The sequence below is a fragment of the Polistes dominula genome, unplaced genomic scaffold, assembly GCF_049000335.1.
Source record: "Polistes dominula isolate Pdom_NZ unplaced genomic scaffold, Pdom_raw_medaka contig_15, whole genome shotgun sequence".
Classification (NCBI taxonomy): Eukaryota; Metazoa; Arthropoda; class Insecta; order Hymenoptera; family Vespidae; genus Polistes; species Polistes dominula.
The window spans coordinates 130,841-146,945 of record NW_028300915.1 but is presented as its reverse complement, the minus strand read 5'-3'; the positions used below and the strand labels follow the sequence as shown (position 1 = coordinate 146,945).

At 34.3% G+C, this 16,105-nt stretch overlaps 2 protein-coding genes across 5 annotated transcripts in view; one reads left to right on the top strand and one right to left on the bottom strand.

Annotated features, from left to right (window-relative positions):
• The first annotated feature begins 972 nt into the window (after positions 1 to 972).
• Positions 973 to 3,252, top strand: ste14 (isoprenylcysteine carboxylmethyltransferase ste14). The gene is made up of 3 exons (XM_015328155.2): positions 973 to 2,018; positions 2,107 to 2,586; positions 2,678 to 3,252. Exons 1-3 carry the CDS (start codon positions 1,824 to 1,826, stop codon positions 2,858 to 2,860), a joined length of 858 nt encoding a protein of 285 aa, XP_015183641.1. The 5' UTR covers positions 973 to 1,823; the 3' UTR covers positions 2,861 to 3,252.
• Positions 3,253 to 3,721: 469 nt separating this feature from the next.
• trol (terribly reduced optic lobes) overlaps positions 3,722 to 16,105 on the bottom strand; it is a 63,981-nt gene continuing 51,597 nt past the window's right edge. For 3 of the 4 annotated variants that reach the window (XM_089170084.1, XM_089170085.1, XM_089170087.1), the window contains 23 exons: positions 15,614 to 16,049; positions 15,402 to 15,544; positions 15,138 to 15,318; positions 15,023 to 15,052; positions 14,680 to 14,952; positions 14,032 to 14,586; positions 13,491 to 13,911; positions 13,194 to 13,410; positions 12,834 to 13,113; positions 12,492 to 12,752; positions 12,146 to 12,412; positions 11,383 to 11,574; positions 10,716 to 10,985; positions 10,378 to 10,529; positions 9,987 to 10,294; positions 9,428 to 9,894; positions 9,164 to 9,332; positions 7,283 to 7,676; positions 6,825 to 7,203; positions 6,544 to 6,745; positions 6,104 to 6,454; positions 5,547 to 5,991; positions 3,722 to 5,436 (listed from right to left, as the gene is read on the bottom strand). In XM_089170084.1, the coding sequence (XP_089026210.1) occupies positions 5,733 to 5,991; positions 6,104 to 6,454; positions 6,544 to 6,745; positions 6,825 to 7,203; positions 7,283 to 7,676; positions 9,164 to 9,332; positions 9,428 to 9,894; positions 9,987 to 10,294; positions 10,378 to 10,529; positions 10,716 to 10,985; positions 11,383 to 11,574; positions 12,146 to 12,412; positions 12,492 to 12,752; positions 12,834 to 13,113; positions 13,194 to 13,410; positions 13,491 to 13,911; positions 14,032 to 14,586; positions 14,680 to 14,952; positions 15,023 to 15,052; positions 15,138 to 15,318; positions 15,402 to 15,544; positions 15,614 to 16,049 (6,207 nt within the window). In that variant the 3' untranslated portion in view covers positions 3,722 to 5,436; positions 5,547 to 5,732. The remainder of the gene's footprint in view (positions 5,437 to 5,546; positions 5,992 to 6,103; positions 6,455 to 6,543; positions 6,746 to 6,824; positions 7,204 to 7,282; positions 7,677 to 9,163; positions 9,333 to 9,427; positions 9,895 to 9,986; positions 10,295 to 10,377; positions 10,530 to 10,715; positions 10,986 to 11,382; positions 11,575 to 12,145; positions 12,413 to 12,491; positions 12,753 to 12,833; positions 13,114 to 13,193; positions 13,411 to 13,490; positions 13,912 to 14,031; positions 14,587 to 14,679; positions 14,953 to 15,022; positions 15,053 to 15,137; positions 15,319 to 15,401; positions 15,545 to 15,613; positions 16,050 to 16,105) is intronic. The other variant, XM_089170086.1, reaches the window with a different exon arrangement.

Sequence of the window (16,105 nt, the reverse complement as noted above, 5' to 3'; positions counted from 1 at the left end):
AGGCGCGCATCCCGCCCCGAGTTGAATTCTCCCTCCATCTCTAGTCCTCGATTATCCTTTTGCCATTGGGTCTTCTATTATCCAAACTTTCTTTTCTTACGTATTCTTTTTTTACGTATTCGAGTTAAATCATTTAAAAATAGCTAGGTGTGTTCCTATTTTATAGCTTTCTTGCTTATTAGCTTTTTCCTTATGTTGGAAAAACACATTCTCTATTGGATATATCGATAAACAAGTAATACAAGTTAAGTGCTTAGAGACATGATGGGTAGTTTGATGGGTTGTGATTCATCTTACGAATATACTTTTCAAACGTTACAAAAACTTACAATTTGTTACAATCTTTCTAAAGAGGAGAAAGTATCATTGATTTAATCATTTTTTTATTTATATTTCTAATTGATCGTTGTGCACGTAAAACTGTATAATATAAGAACATTTCGATGAAATCCATTGAAAGGATTGCTTTCCAATTAATTGCAAAACGCGCCATACCCACTTTTATTTTTCTCTTTCTTTTTTCCATATAAATGGCGCGTACATTGTCAAAGAGAAAAACTTTAAACGATTGGGGTCTTCATTAAAATTGTACGTTCATTGACGTTTCTATTAAAATTTGTTGTATCTCGTAAAATTGGTAAACGGGATTCGTTTGTTAATCGTATCGTAGAACGTGCATACGTATCAACTTGAAGGCTTACGTAAAAGGCTATAATGGCTAATTAATTTATCGTTCCAACGACGATAAAGCGGACACAAACTGGTGGAATGATTTGTTACAAGGAAGCTTCTCTACGAAGGAAGGAAGGAAGGAAGGAAGGAAGGAATATAGGGTGGAAGGGAGATATGGGATGGAAGGAGATATCCCCTTTTTACGTAAGCCGAACAAAGGTTTGCCTTTCACGCGTATTTTCTCGAGTCACGTGAAAGCAGAGGCACGCGTTTGAAAAGCCCGCGCTGCCTCCTATCGATGATCCGCGTTACGTAACCAAGCGGGAACGGGAAATGAAAATAAATACTAAAAACCAATATTAAAATATTATTCAACGAACGTATTTTCAAAGAGAAATTATTTACATTTTTCAATTTTCTTATAAGTACAAGTATACGTATTTTCGCATAATTTTATTGAATTTACGTCAAATGAAAATCCCAATAATACTCATTTCAAGTATGCATGTATTTTTCAAATTTGCAACTTACATTTGTCCCAATATGCGATAAAGATAAACAACAATAAATATCAAATATTTGTAATAATTGTCGATTTAGCAATGACCATTTTCCAATGACATTAAAGTTATAATATACATTGGTGACATCGTGAAGCAAAGAAAATCAAGATTGCCAATATTAGAAAATTGATCTGTGTTCATTTCAACGAACTCGTAGGTGTGAGAGATTGTTTACAAAGTTTTGTTTAGATTATTTATGTGATTTGGAAACTGTTTGAAAAACAAATTGTTAACAATTCGAATGGAAAATCGGTTACGTATGTATACAAAGGAATAAATGAAATTATCGTCGTTGGGAAAGAGACAAGTAACCTTGTCCGCGATTGAATAACAGAGACATTCGAATACCGACCGGCGTTTAAATATTATCCTTCTTCATATCGCTACTCTAAAATTCATTTATTTTTATTATTTTGACTGATTGTATTTAGATATTTGATAAACTAAAACATATTTAGTGAAAAAGTGTGTTGTCAAGTACATTAGTTTTCGTTGGAAAATGAAATAGGAAGTTCATTTTTCTATAACGATTGACGTTACGTTCATTCAATAAATTTTCATATTATAATTATTTCTATTGACGACAAAATGTTCTGTCGCGAAGGAAAACTAAGCTTATTGTTCTTTAGTGCGGCTATTATTATTGCACTTATACCAGAATTAGTTTCGAGGTTAGAACCGGATAAAAGTATATATTTTGAAAATATATGGCTTTCACATATTCTTCAGTACGGTTTTTGCAATCTCTTTCTACCCCTTCTCTTTCGTGGATTCGAATACCAGGTATGAAGTATTTTCAATGTTATGTGATATATTTAGAATATAGAAATGTTTGAAAAGTTATATAATTGATCCGTTTGTCTTCTTTTAGGTCGTATTAAGATCCACGTTTCTAGGATATGTCGTGGGTATTGGAATAACGATATTTTCTACAGCTTTGCCTTCATGGCAAATGTTTGGTGCTTATATGATATTACTAGCTATATTCCATTATAGCGAATTTTTGTCTATATCATTGGTAAATCCGGCGTCCTTATCTGTAGATACGTTCCTTCTCAATCACAGCATTGCTTATGGCATAGCTGCCTCTTTTAGTTGGATAGAATATGTTATAGAAAGGCATTTCTTCCCAGAAATGAAAGTTGCCTCTTATGTTTCTTATTTCGGCATAATATTGTCCATTTTGGGAGAATTATTAAGAAAACTTGCTATATTTACGGCTCAAAATAATTTTAATCATCTTGTACAAAGTGAAAAGAAGAAGGATCATGTACTCATAACGCATGGTGTTTATGCAATATTTAGACATCCAAGTTACGTCGGTTGGTTTTATTGGGCTCTTGGAACTCAGGTATAATAAAATCCTATATCCTATATGTGTATCCTATACACATATTCCAAGAAATATTTGTCAATAATCTATTTTGAATTTTGTTGCACAGTTAATACTACAAAATCCACTTAGCACTTTGGCATACCTTATTTCTTCCTGGAGATTTTTCAACGATCGTATTTTTCTAGAAGAATTGATGTTATGTAACTTTTTTGGCGATGAATACATTGAATACCAAAAAAGAGTACCAACTGGATTGCCGTTTATATCTGGTAATACAATTAATTTATAGCAAATTATAGACGTCTAGCCCAATAGCATATTCCAATACCGTTATTCATTTAATTATATATCAAAAACGGTCCAAATGTCTTTCAATAAATTACATTTTTATCTTATTTTTATCATATTCAAGCACAAAATCCTTAGGAAGGTTTCTTTTTATTTTTCTAACTATTATGATAATTTTATACTGTGCAGTATTTTAATTTTTAATAATATTATATTATTAATAAATAATACAACAGCAAAACAAATGCCAAATGAGTAGGAAGTTTGCTGTTTGCCGGAATTTGTTGCTTCGCGTTTTTATGACGACTCCTGCAAGATTAAATTCCAATTTTCAATTTCAAATATGAAATAAGACGAGATTAAAGTAAACTGTTTTTTTTTTTTTTTTTTTTTTTTAACAAAATTATATTTATTGTCTCATACATGTATATGTATATGTATATATATATATATATATTTTTTTTTTTTTTCCCCATTTCTTAATATTATTTTTTAACAATGCAGGCTACATCTTAATCACTTTACGTACTTTCAGTTGATAACTTTACATATGTAATATATAATGCAAGTCATATAAGCACTTGCATTGACATTAATAAGCATTTTCTCAGTGTTGAATCATGGCAGAAAATGTATGTGTGAAATTGTAATTACTTGTTAAATTTTGTTTACATAAGTTCTTACAGTACGGTTATTTAATCAAAGAGTTACAATAATTAACGTTTAAAGATAACCAACAGCAATATCATAGTTTTCTTTTGTATGAAATTTATATTCTATCCTATTGTAAAAAATTCTCTTTTATTTATTGTACATATTTAAATATATAGGTATATTTAAATATATAGGTAAAGAAAATAACGTAGATATGCTGAATTATGGAATAATAAAATAGATAATGTGTCAATTAACAATGCGAAATTAGGCAGAGAGAGAGAGAAAGATGAGATATTTCGCGGCCTATCTCTTTCCCAACACGATGTTTGATTATTTATTTAGAATTATAGAATATATCCGTAGATTGTAAGAATATGTTATTAATTACAAGATTATATAATTAAGTTTTATTTGTTTGTATGCACACGCTGCAGTATATTCAATATTAATACAAGATTTGCAACACATTTTACTAGCACCCATTTGAACTATTATAATCAAGGTTTTACAAGTAATTTACTTTCGTTTGATCTACGAAAACTCGACTATTCAAATTTCTTGATACAAAATAGTCAATTGTTTATTTCAATTAATTAACTCTTCTCGTCTTATTTATTTTATTAACAAAATTCGTTAACTTTATTGTACAACGTGTAATAATATCTACAAATGAATATTTGCCAAAGTATGAAAGTAGTCACAATTAAAAGAAATACTTAATTGTAAATAATTTGATCAAATTGAGATATATTTGACTTGACTTTGATAATATTACTAGCACATTAAGTTAGATTATATATCAATATCATCGTTATATTATTACTATCATCGTTATCTGTAAGTGTAAGATTTACAAAAGTGTGTAAAAACGAATTCTTCTCACTACACGTTGCAAGAATTTTATTTTATAACGTTTTGCCTAAAAAAATATATAGATTTGATCAGTATGTAATAAATTGTTTTGTAAGAAAACTTGATATACTCATTCTTTAAATATCTTCTTCAATGCTAAATGACGATGAAAATAAATTGTACAAATTGTGACTTTGTTCATACACATCATCATTACAATTTTCTTAACGAGGCAAATCCACAATTATTCATTGTTGCTACTATAGTTTTAAGAAATGATAGCTATGGCAGTGAAAAATTATATAATATATTATTGTTATTTAATATTTGTTTTGTTCAATCGCTATGGCAGCTGTAGAAATATATCTTACATGTTAAATTAAAAATATTATTATTATTATTATTATTTATATATTATTATTATTTATATATTATTTGAAATCATCATAATCATTGGGTGTGGCGTTACTTAACATTAAAAAGCATCTAATAAAAAAGGATAAAATTTATATTAGGAACACGTATTATTTTTTAAACAAAAACATGACGACATAACCGAATAAAGGAAAGATTGTAGTAATTATTATAGTTTGCGATAACGTCGTTATCGGTCATAATTATAAACAAAATATTTCAGCAAAAATCATAATTATTTTGTTTACTACAGTTACGATTCTTATCATTGTCAATGAATGAGTGTAATCTTAATGAGATACTTTCATTAGTGCAAACCATTACAGGTTTGATATTAACATTTTTTTAAATCGAATATCCTACATTTCTTGACATCAATTAATAATGTTGTTTATCTTTTTTTTAAGTAGAAAAATGTTTAAATTGCAATAATGTCATAAGTTTCGCTGTTATATCAAATTTCCATATAATATCTAGTTTTACATGGTAAACGAGTTTATAGTTTTTTTTTGCCAAACGGAGTGTAGTATAAAGAACGTTAAAACATTTGATAAATTTTGGTGGAAAATGAGATAGGATCGTATCATATGAGAAGAGATCTCTTAATGTCTTCTTAGCAGATCACCATGCATAGAAATGTTGTCAACTGGATCACTGTGAAATAATCATTTTTTTAATAAGAATATATTAATTATATTTTGGATAATATAATAAAAGGGAAAAATAAAGCGATCTAATTGTGCCTATCTAATGATCAAACGTACCATGCTTTGGTCAGATTTATCCAGATTGCGTTGATAAAGCATTAAATAATTAATAAATTTATTAATTATCGACACATTTCTTTGAAAATGACGGAAATACAAATATTACAAGCATTTATGCATTAGTACAAACTTGGAATATAAGTATACCGTATAAATTGTATAAATTCAAATATATTTGCCTACTTAAATTAACGAATTTTTCGCTATATTAATAGCACCTACGTAAAAAAGTGTATGAATAACGATGACATTTCTACTTTCTAGTTTCATCGCAATCAGGTGTTGTAACACGATTAATAGTAAATAATTTGTAATATTACGTGTGGCTACATTTGCAGCAGGTTTAGGATGAATAATATTTACAGGAGGTGGGGGTACAAATGCGTCAAAAATATCTGCATCTGCGTCCGTAAATACCAACGAAGATGGAATCCATCTCACTCTATGCAGCGTGTAACGTTATTTGAAAAGGCTTGTATAACATATATCGTTTGGAATGTTACTTAATGTTACTTAATCTTAGAATAGAGGAGATAGTACTCTTTCGTTCTTACCTGGTGCACGGAGAAACGTTTTTTCCTCTAATAGCTTTTTCTCCTATATCGATGGCTCCCGAATCTTGTACTTCCAGAGTGTAAATACAACCGGAAAATCCTTCGTGGTAACGTCCATACGTCATTGCATAATCAGGTACACCTCCTAAATATACGCTGCCTCTGGTATTCAAAATTTGTTGTAATCCCTCGCTCAGTCCGCTTTCCGTGTGCTCGCCGTTTAATTCGATGCTACCATCGCTACCTTGTCTTTTTAAAATGATTCTATGTCTTTCCCCGTCGTCGACTCTTTGAGCCGTTACGCGAATAACTGCTGGCCCTGATCCTAAATTATATTGATATTCTACATAGCTGAAACGAAAATGCAGTGTATTACTCAAAGTACCCTCTCGTGGCACGGTAGATCAAATCATATGCCATTGCAACCATTACAAACTTACCCATCGACAACTGCCAAAGATATATAGTCATCGGGATTTAAATCATTTGGCGTTTGCCCATGCCACATGATTAAACCATTAGTTTTATTCGTCGATATCTCGAAACCCAAGACTTCGCGTTCTTCTTCGTGCGTCATTACCGATCTGTCCAATTCTAACCAGCCATCTCCTTTAAACGCGATGTCATAAGTGATCTCTGCCACTGTATCAATAATATAATAAGAATAAATATTATAATAATAAATCCTTCCTCGTTAAATATATCATTCGAAGAGACTTACATTTTTCACAAGTTTGGCCATTAAAGCCAAGCCTACAGTCGCATTTGTAAGATCCAGGTAGATCGGTGCAAGTACCACCGTTTCTACAAGGCGTATATACCTCGCACTGTTTCAATACATTTTCGCAATTTCTTCCTGCATATCCATACTCGCACGTACAGGAATATTCGCTTGAACCTAAACTCTGACAAAACCCGTGTATGCAAGGATTCGATGTGCACGAATCGTACAAAGTTGTCGGCGGATTTGTTGTGGGTGGAGGGGTAACGAGCTTAGTACGTGGAATCGTTTGATTCGGATGCAGCGTAGAGCAATCTTCGATATTTGCCATATCCAGCGTCGATTTTACAATCTCCAGGCTAACGGAAGCTACTTCAAGCTGTATGTTAGATAAGGGAATTACACGGTTAGTGACTAATATGAACTAACAACGGATCCAACTTAGCTCTCTTACTTACTTCGCTAATGCATCCACGAAAACTACGATCAACAGTAAGATTTTTATTCAATGTTATTTTTCTACGATCAATGCCACCAATGTATAAGGGTGTAGTCAGTTGCATGATACGTGCGATACCAGGAGATCTTGCCTCGATAAATGGTTCTCCATTAACGGATAATTTGGCTTCTTTGAAGTCTCTATTTATCGTGACGTATGTCCATGTTCCAGGCTGTACGATGTAATTAGATCTTAACGTAGCCACACCCGAGCCCATTTCGAAGCAAAATTCAACGTGCTTGTTTTTTATTATAAGCGCTGCAAAATCTCCAACTCCTTCTTCGCTTTGGGAACAATACATCAAGATCCCATCTCCTTCGTCGATAGGATTGAAGTTCATAGATATTTTAAGCCTATAAGTGTAGACAATAGGTAAAAAATAATCGAGCTAACAAACGATGCAATTAGTTTGATGTTGTAAACATGTCGCGTCAGGATTTTCGAGTATGCATGAAACAAGAATGAAATAATGCAGCACGTTATTGCAAGGTGATAGTACCAAGTAAGCCGTGTGCGATATAGCCGATACAGACTTTTTCCAAAAGCAATAAAAAAAAAGTCCAGTGGAATAGCAAATGATAGAAATTAATAGTCATACCAAGATTTATTTGCCTTTATAATATTTATTTATACCTATTCTGGGCATAGATCTATACCCATTGAGTATATTTAACACGTTATAGAATCTTATATATATAAGTACAAACAATTGATATATTTTCACGTATATAGATATCATATAATGACATCGCTATGACATCGCTTATTGCCGATTCTTAAGCTTCGTTTCAAACTGTTAAATGCAATATATTTGGCAGTGACTTAACATATTACTTCTTCGAATAATTAATATAACTAACTGATGCGTAAGTGTATTAATTAAAAGCTGTACAAAACATTTATCGCTAGATTACAAATTGACTGAGAATGAGCTTCTATCATTACAGCACCATTCGGGAGAGTTTGTTTGAAGAAACTACTTGCTCTACTATTCGTGCTTCTTGCAATTATCTCGCTAAAATCTTCTTCTCATATAGAAAGTGTTACGACACGTGCGCGAAATAAAACAGAACAATGCTAGAATGTTTGTAAATGAAAAGAAAAAGAAAAAGAAAAAAAAAGCTTTTTGTCCAAAGTTCACTTATAGTTGAAAGTAGCAATTACATTTCATTTTTTCGCGTCTAACCAAAAATGCTACAAATTATAATGACTCTATTATATTGAATAACTTTAAACGTGCATAAATATCATGCCAAGTCTAATGTTTTGTGTGGTGCAGATTATTGTGGTGATGTGCCCTCGATCGCACATTGAGTTGTCTAGCTTGTACGTTGCGTGATCGACTGTGTGTAGTGGTCGAACTCTTTCTTTCCCTGAAAATAACGTCATCTCAATTAGCCTGATTGAGGATAATCGACAGCTAATGCTTTCGTTAACAATACAACACCAGAATTGTTCTCATATGCGTATACTTTCATTATCTGCATAGAAAATTTCGCTCTATTATTATACGTATACACCATGTACGCATGTACGTATACGCATGTAAATTGTAGTAGTATATTAGTATAATTGATGTATTGTCAGAGATGTTGATTAGTTAGTACTTCAATGAAAAGTCTATATTTCCTTTTGTTATTATAATAATATTAATGATTGTCTTACCGTCTCTTGCAAAATGTTAGATGTTTAGAAAGAGTGCATTGAAAATCTTACTAAATATACAATACGACCACTACTTGCACACCGATGAAAACATTTCATTGTAAGTGAGAAAAATATGAATATCATTCCATGCATGCTTTTTCAATTAACACATATACATTCTATATATACTTGCCTTCGAAGAGATTTTGGCGGTGTATCGTATGCCATGAAAGCTTTGTCATCGTTAAAAGCTGGTTGATTTATTTTCACCGATCGTTCGCAACGTGGACCAATTTTTCCACGTGGGCAGTAACAATCGAAACCAGTCTCCTTCTCTATACACTTTCCTTCACCGCAGGCACCTGCAAATAATTTCATTCGAACGATAGTTTTCAAAAGCACAAAGACAACAAACAAATGGTTGTTTTTTTTTTTTTTTGTTAATTTTAATTTTTACCTGGATAACAAGTTTGTCCAACAAAATCACAGTGTTTACCAGTAAATCCAGCTCTGCATAGACACATGTAACCATTCTTTGTAGCTGCCTCCTGGCAAGCTCCACCATTATTACATGGATTTTCGACGCATGTTTCGCAAGTCGTTATTCCAACGTTACTCGTTTGATTTTCGATCAAATCTACTTGCCTTTCATTGAGTACCAATCTACTGATACAACCAATAAATCCAATGTTATTAATGCCATCTTTGACGTCGATATTGTACTTTGGAACTCCACCGATATAAAGCGGTGCTTTAAGATCTAATCCTTGTTTCCGACCGCTCGAAACCCCTCTGTAAGGTCCCTGACCATCGACTAACATCGTTACTTCTCTTCTAAAGCGTTGAATTTTGATCGTATGCCATTGACCCAGATTAATTGGCGTATCTCCCGTTATAACAGCCGATCCAGAACCAAAGTCAAATCTAACAGTTTATACAATCATTATTGTTATTTTTACTTTGCTTACGTAAAAAATTCGGATAAATGTAATATATAAAAATGATGATATATGTACTTGAATTGTGGCAATCCTCCTACTAGGGATAGAACAATGAAATCACCGCTACCGTTATTTAATTCAGCATTGTATAGAATAATGCCGTCATAATTTTCTGGTTTGAAAGATATTTCAATATTGAAATTGAGATACGAATTGGATAATGGAGGCAAAGTTATATAACTTTCTGGTGCTTGACTAAAGTTTGGTACTACTCCCGTTACAACGAGCACAGTCGGTACTTCTATTTTTTCTACATAGTTGTTTGCTATACAAATGTATGTTCCTGCATCTTCGGCTTTAACATTTGCCAGTTTTAATTTGTTCTGTTTAAAATAATATGAAAAAAAAAAGAAACGATGTTTAGAATTTCTTATAAAAGTATTATGCTAGTATGGTTTCGTCATACCTGATAAGTTTGTGCATTCTCAGATAAAAATCCACCAAGTTTGTTCCATCTGTATGTAATAGGCGGATCAAATTGAACATGGCAATCCATTTCGATACTAGATCCATAAGGTGCTGACTTAGTTTCCATTGCTGGCCCATCGTTATTTCCACCTAGATAAAGATATTCAACAATAACTATTTAGTATTGAAGAATATTTGAAAGTTATTCTATTCATTGTTTGCACATTTCTACTTACAAAAGATGCAATAGGTAGCATAAATAATAATACACATGATAACGATTAGATTTGTGGATGTCACTAGAATCAATGAAATAAATAGATAGAAAATATTTACCGTGTACAATGAGATTAAAGTCTTCCTCAAAGATGCCTTGTGGAGTCATTACTGTACATTTGTAAATGCCACTATTGTCAACAGCTACATTCAATAATCTAAGAATATTTCCATATGCTTGTGCATTCGCTGGTAAATCTGAATGATTTGGTCTGGACCATCTATATTGTGGATTAGAAGTACCCGAGCACGCGCAACGTATGTCGACTGTATCTCCAATATTTACAGGATCTTGAGATGCTTCGATGCTAAGCGCAGGTGTAACAGTTGCTGAAATTGAACAGTTACCATTATTAACTCTATATAATTTGTTTGTGTGTGTGTATGTTTTTTTTTTGGAGTAAGCTTCACATTGTTGAAGAGTAAACACCTGAATGTGAACAGTGGACCGTTTTGTATTTGTATTCGTAACATATATCAGTGTACATGCAAATAACATGCGCCAAAGAAAGTGGCATTAGCTTTAATTGTAGGAAGGAAGAAAGGAAGGAAGGAAGGAAGGAAAGAACTTTTTTTTAACTTACGATAGAAAACGTAAATTATTGACAATATGAAAAATGTTGACTTTGATCGAATAATAAAAATAGGCAACACAAAGGATGATGATCAAAAATCTAACTAATCTAAACTACAAGACATCACACGAAACACAAATCTCAAAACAAACCGCGTAGTCTTCGAAGATATTGGCGATATTGCGGGATGCGGCAGAAGCTTTCGTCAGTACCGTCGTTGCATTGAGCATAGCCGTCGCAAAAGTAATCCAAAGGAATGCATTGTTGAATGTTGTAGCACTGATACTCCCCGGGTCTGCACTGCGTTTGGTATACTGGCATGCAATCCGCAAGCAAATTAACTACTAAATCATAACGCGAGCTTTGTCAAAATCTAGTCTGTTGAAGAGTCTTTCGTTCAAAACCATAGTTGCAATCATATTTAGTATAATCAATATTTTGTCTTGTCTACTCTTGTTATATCAGTTTTAATACGACAAGCTGCATGACAAATTTTCGATAAGAAACAAATCTAAAGAATAATAGCGTTCTATTACGTAAGCAATTGTAATTATATCGAAATGAACAAAAGAGAAAAAAATGTCACACGCAGAGTAATATGGTATTTTAAGAAGTTATTTGCATTGTTTGTTGAAAAAATAGCTGTGTTTTAGACGATACACGTGCTTATTATTCAAAGATTGTAACGGGAAAATAAAGGCTACAACGTAATTAATTATGAATGCTAGTCAAAAATTCAATAGAAAAGCTATAGCTGGAAAGAAAGAAACAAGTTTGTAGGAACGAACTAGGAATTCCTATTTAAAATAGTACTTGTTAATGTTATTGATCATTAATTTCGATAATATTTGACGAAATTGTTGTCATTAAAATAGCAAGCAATACGTATATATATAGTAGTAACGTATTACTTACGTTGAACATTTAAATTAATGTAATCGCTGGAAACTCCATGAGAATTACGAATTTGACAAATATATCTTCCACTGTCTTCCGGTCTGACTTGCATTAATTCTAAATAATTTTCACCAATTCGACTGTGCGAAGGCAATAATTGTCCTTCTCTGGTCCATTCTATTACAGCACTTTCTCTGATGTCGCAACGCAAACGTACAGAATTACCTGAATAGGTCGTAATGTCTCTTTGCGCGGCACGAATACTTGTGTCGTCGTAAGAATGTTCTGTTAAGTAAAAAAAGATAAATTTTCAATGGATACTCGAAATAAATCGATGTGAAAGGAATTGATAAGAGAGACGAACCGTTTACTATAACTTCCGCAACCGCTTCAGCCGTGCCTGCTTCATTCGTGGCCTTGCAAACATACTTGCCTGCATCCGAATACGTTATACCGTGGAATTTCAAGACCCCGTTATCATGAGACACGGAAGGTGGAAGTGGTCGTCCTATAGCTTCCCATTGAATGTTAAGAGGTTGGTCTCCGGTAGCGGTACAAGTTATAGAAGGATTTTTTCCAGGACCAACGGTTTGACGAGTTGGATTTAGCTCGATTCTAGGCGGAGCTGCGCAAGCGAGAAAACAACGAAATTCTTTGAACAAACAAATCATCATCACATGAATTTATACTTTTGGAAAATACTTACATATTATTTCAAGATGAGATTTAGCTTTGAAAATGACCGTGCCAGCGGGATTTAAACCAAGACAGATGTATTCTCCTGCGGAATACTTGTCGACCACCGGTATATTTAAAACGCCATTATGAACGGTACTACCCTTTGGCAAGGCACGATGATCGCTTCTCTTCCAGTCAAGATAAATTTGATCGCCGTCGGGTGCCCTTACTTGACAACGCATTTCTACTTTACCGCCATTGGGAATTCTTAGAAAATCTTCAGGAATTAATACGCCATTGGGATATCTCTGCAATAATAATAAAGTAGATGCGATGATTTGCCTATGATGGTTTATAAGATCGTTTATAAAATACGATATTAGCATACGTTATCGTTATTTGCTTGACCAGTATTGCATGGCATATCGCCTCTACAAGGGATAGAATCAATTTCGTTGTCCTCGATGCGTATTTGAACACGATCCTCGACAATGCCAACCGAATTGGACGCTTGACAAGAGTAAGATCCTTCGTCGTCGGTAGAAACGGATAAAATTTCGTATACCGCGCTCAACGGGGTAAGATCAGTTCTGCTGTACGCGTCGCTGCAAATATCATATATCAAATAAATAATGTCAAAGATTTAGCCAAGAGGTAAGCGTAACAGCGTAACAGTGTAACTTACTACGTGGCCAATCCGTTGACGTGTTTACTCCAGGCAACATTTGGTTGTGGATGGCCCATAGCGCTGCAAGTTAATCGCACTTTATCTCCGAGTTTGACTTGCAAAATACCGGACCTTGGTTCAATCGTAATAACGGGTATGGATTGTACTTCGATATGAGCTACTGCAGACGTCGAACCAACTTCATTCGTGGCCGAGCACACGTAAGAACCGCCATCGTTGATCGTAATGTTAGAAAACCTTAACAATCCACCAGGAAGTTGTTCGATATTTGGAGGAAATGATCTACCGTCTTGACGAGACCAACGGATTTCGGGAAGCGGAAGACCAGCAATGGCGCGACATTGTAAATCGGCAGAGCCACCGAGCGTGACGGGTTGAATATCTTTAGGATATAGTTCTAGAACTGGAGTTTCACGAGCTGCCAATTCGATAAAAAACAAAACAAAACAAAAGAGTACATTAGCATGGAAAAATCGTTAAATACAGTTTAAATACAGTATTATAAGTACAGTATAAGTACATCGTAGTAGTGTCTTACGTTCAACTTCGACGATAGCGCTAGCTTCGTAGCTGCCTATGGGACTACTGACTCGACAAATATAAACGCCTCGATCGGAAACTTGAGCGTTGATAATTCGAAGGGTATCACCGACTTGTTGAACGTGCGGATTCATCGGTTCGGAAAATTTGCTCCATTTCACACGTAGACCCGGTTCTCCGCTCGTAACGCAACGTATTTCGGTCGACGTTCCTTGGGAGATTGTTTGTCTCTCGGGCTTGACTTTAACCGACGGCGGATCTCTTCGTGGAATGATCGTTATTCTAGCGGTAGAATTAGTTACCGTTCCTTTGTAACTGATAGCGATACAGACATATATACCGGAATCGCTAACCGTTGGATTATTGATCGTCAGAATACCGTCGCGCTGACTCGCCGAGTAAGGGAGAGGTAAGAAATCGGATCGGATCCACGTTAGATTAGCATTCTGTGATGGAGTACAAGTTAGTCTAATGACATCTCCGATAGAACCAATCCATTCGGTGGGCGTTATAATAGGTGCCAAACCAGTAGCCGGAGGCCCTTCCGGATTCTCTGTGAATACGTGTACTCGTTTAACTCGATTATATTTCATACACAATCATACGAAAATATAACATTTACTAATAACAATTTCATTATTTCTACCTCTAACGTAAAGTATCGTATTTTGTTCCATTATTCCGACATTGTTTCTAGCGATGCATTTATATTCGGCCGCGTCATTCCTCGAAGCAGCTGGAAGCCTCCAAACTCCATTACGGAACGAAGACTCAGAGCTTATACTTCCATGAAGTCGAATCCATTCTACTTGCGGAGGAGGATTACCACTAGCCTCGCAATGGAATTCTACCGGTTCTCCTTCTTTAACTTCGAGGTAAGGTGGTATAATGACGACTTGAGGTTTTACCGGATTTGCTCCTGCAATCGAATATCAACAACAATTCTTCAACACTTATTCCTATTACGAGAGCGCGATTAAAAACAATACCTGGTATTTCTAACAAACTTTTTGGAAAAGCTGCGTCCATAAGATATATGACTATATAATTAATTGTCTATGTTCTATGTTAATGTATAATAATTAACATGGAAATTATTCATACCTCCCACAGTAAGAGTAACTTTTTTAATGCCAATATTTGTTCCGTCGCTAACTTGACAAACGTATACACCGCTGTCGGACACTTTGACATCTCTAATGATTAAAACTCCGTGATAATCGTCTACGCTTCTGTCAGACGGTAACTGACCACCCTCTTTTTCCCAACGAATACGCAAGGAATCCTGTGTAATATAAAATATAATAAGAGAGAATAGGAACAAGATCGGGGGGGGGGGGAATCGAATTAGAACAATATGAAGCTTACGTTGTCGAGCGATTTACCGCTACAATGATATCTAATGGTATTTCCAGTATGAACAATTTGGAATTCTGGCTCTTGCACGAAAACGACGATTCTTGGTGGTGTAATCGTTGGTATTGTCTGAGGAGTCGTCGGAGGAGACTCGACTAAAAATCATTTCCATGAGTATAATCATCAATTTGTTTGAAAAGATTTACTTTCAACTGTTTACTTACCAACATCTTGACAATTTTCTCCCGTATATCCTAACATGCAATTACACTTGACATATCCAGACCTATTAATTTCGCAACTTTCTTCCCTTTTATTGCACGGACAGAGATTGCAAGAGCCAAGAACGCTGACAGCTCTATCACTGGTATCTCTATAATATCCGCGAGCACAAATTTCGCAAGATGTACCAAGGTAACCAGGCGGACAACGACACGCTTCGACTTGGCTCGCTCTTTTGTGTCCATTGAAATTTTCTACCGCTGTATCGAGACTAATATCGCTTATGTATGTTGCCGTCATTCTATCGCTATGAGAAGCTCGTACTAGAATAGCTTCGACATTGGAAAGAACCGTCATCATGTCCGTACGAGACGCGCTACGTGGACCTGCGGTTGTCAACCGTTTCCATTCTGATTCTCTCAGTGGAACCGAGTAAGTCTAAACAAAATTGTTCATTTATCTCTCTCTCTCTCTCTCTCTCTCCCTTTTTATTA

What these genes read in the sequence shown, in the direction of transcription:
- ste14 (XM_015328155.2), top strand. Translation starts at nt 1,824, where the DNA reads ATGTTCTGTCGCGAAGGAAAACTAAGCTTATTGTTCTTTAGTGCGGCT. An exon ending in TTCGTGGATTCGAATACCAG is followed by an intron (nt 2,019 to 2,106) that starts GTATGAAGTATT and finishes GTCTTCTTTTAG; the next exon opens with GTCGTATTAAGATCCACGTT. An exon ending in ATTGGGCTCTTGGAACTCAG is followed by an intron (nt 2,587 to 2,677) that starts GTATAATAAAAT and finishes TTTGTTGCACAG; the next exon opens with TTAATACTACAAAATCCACT.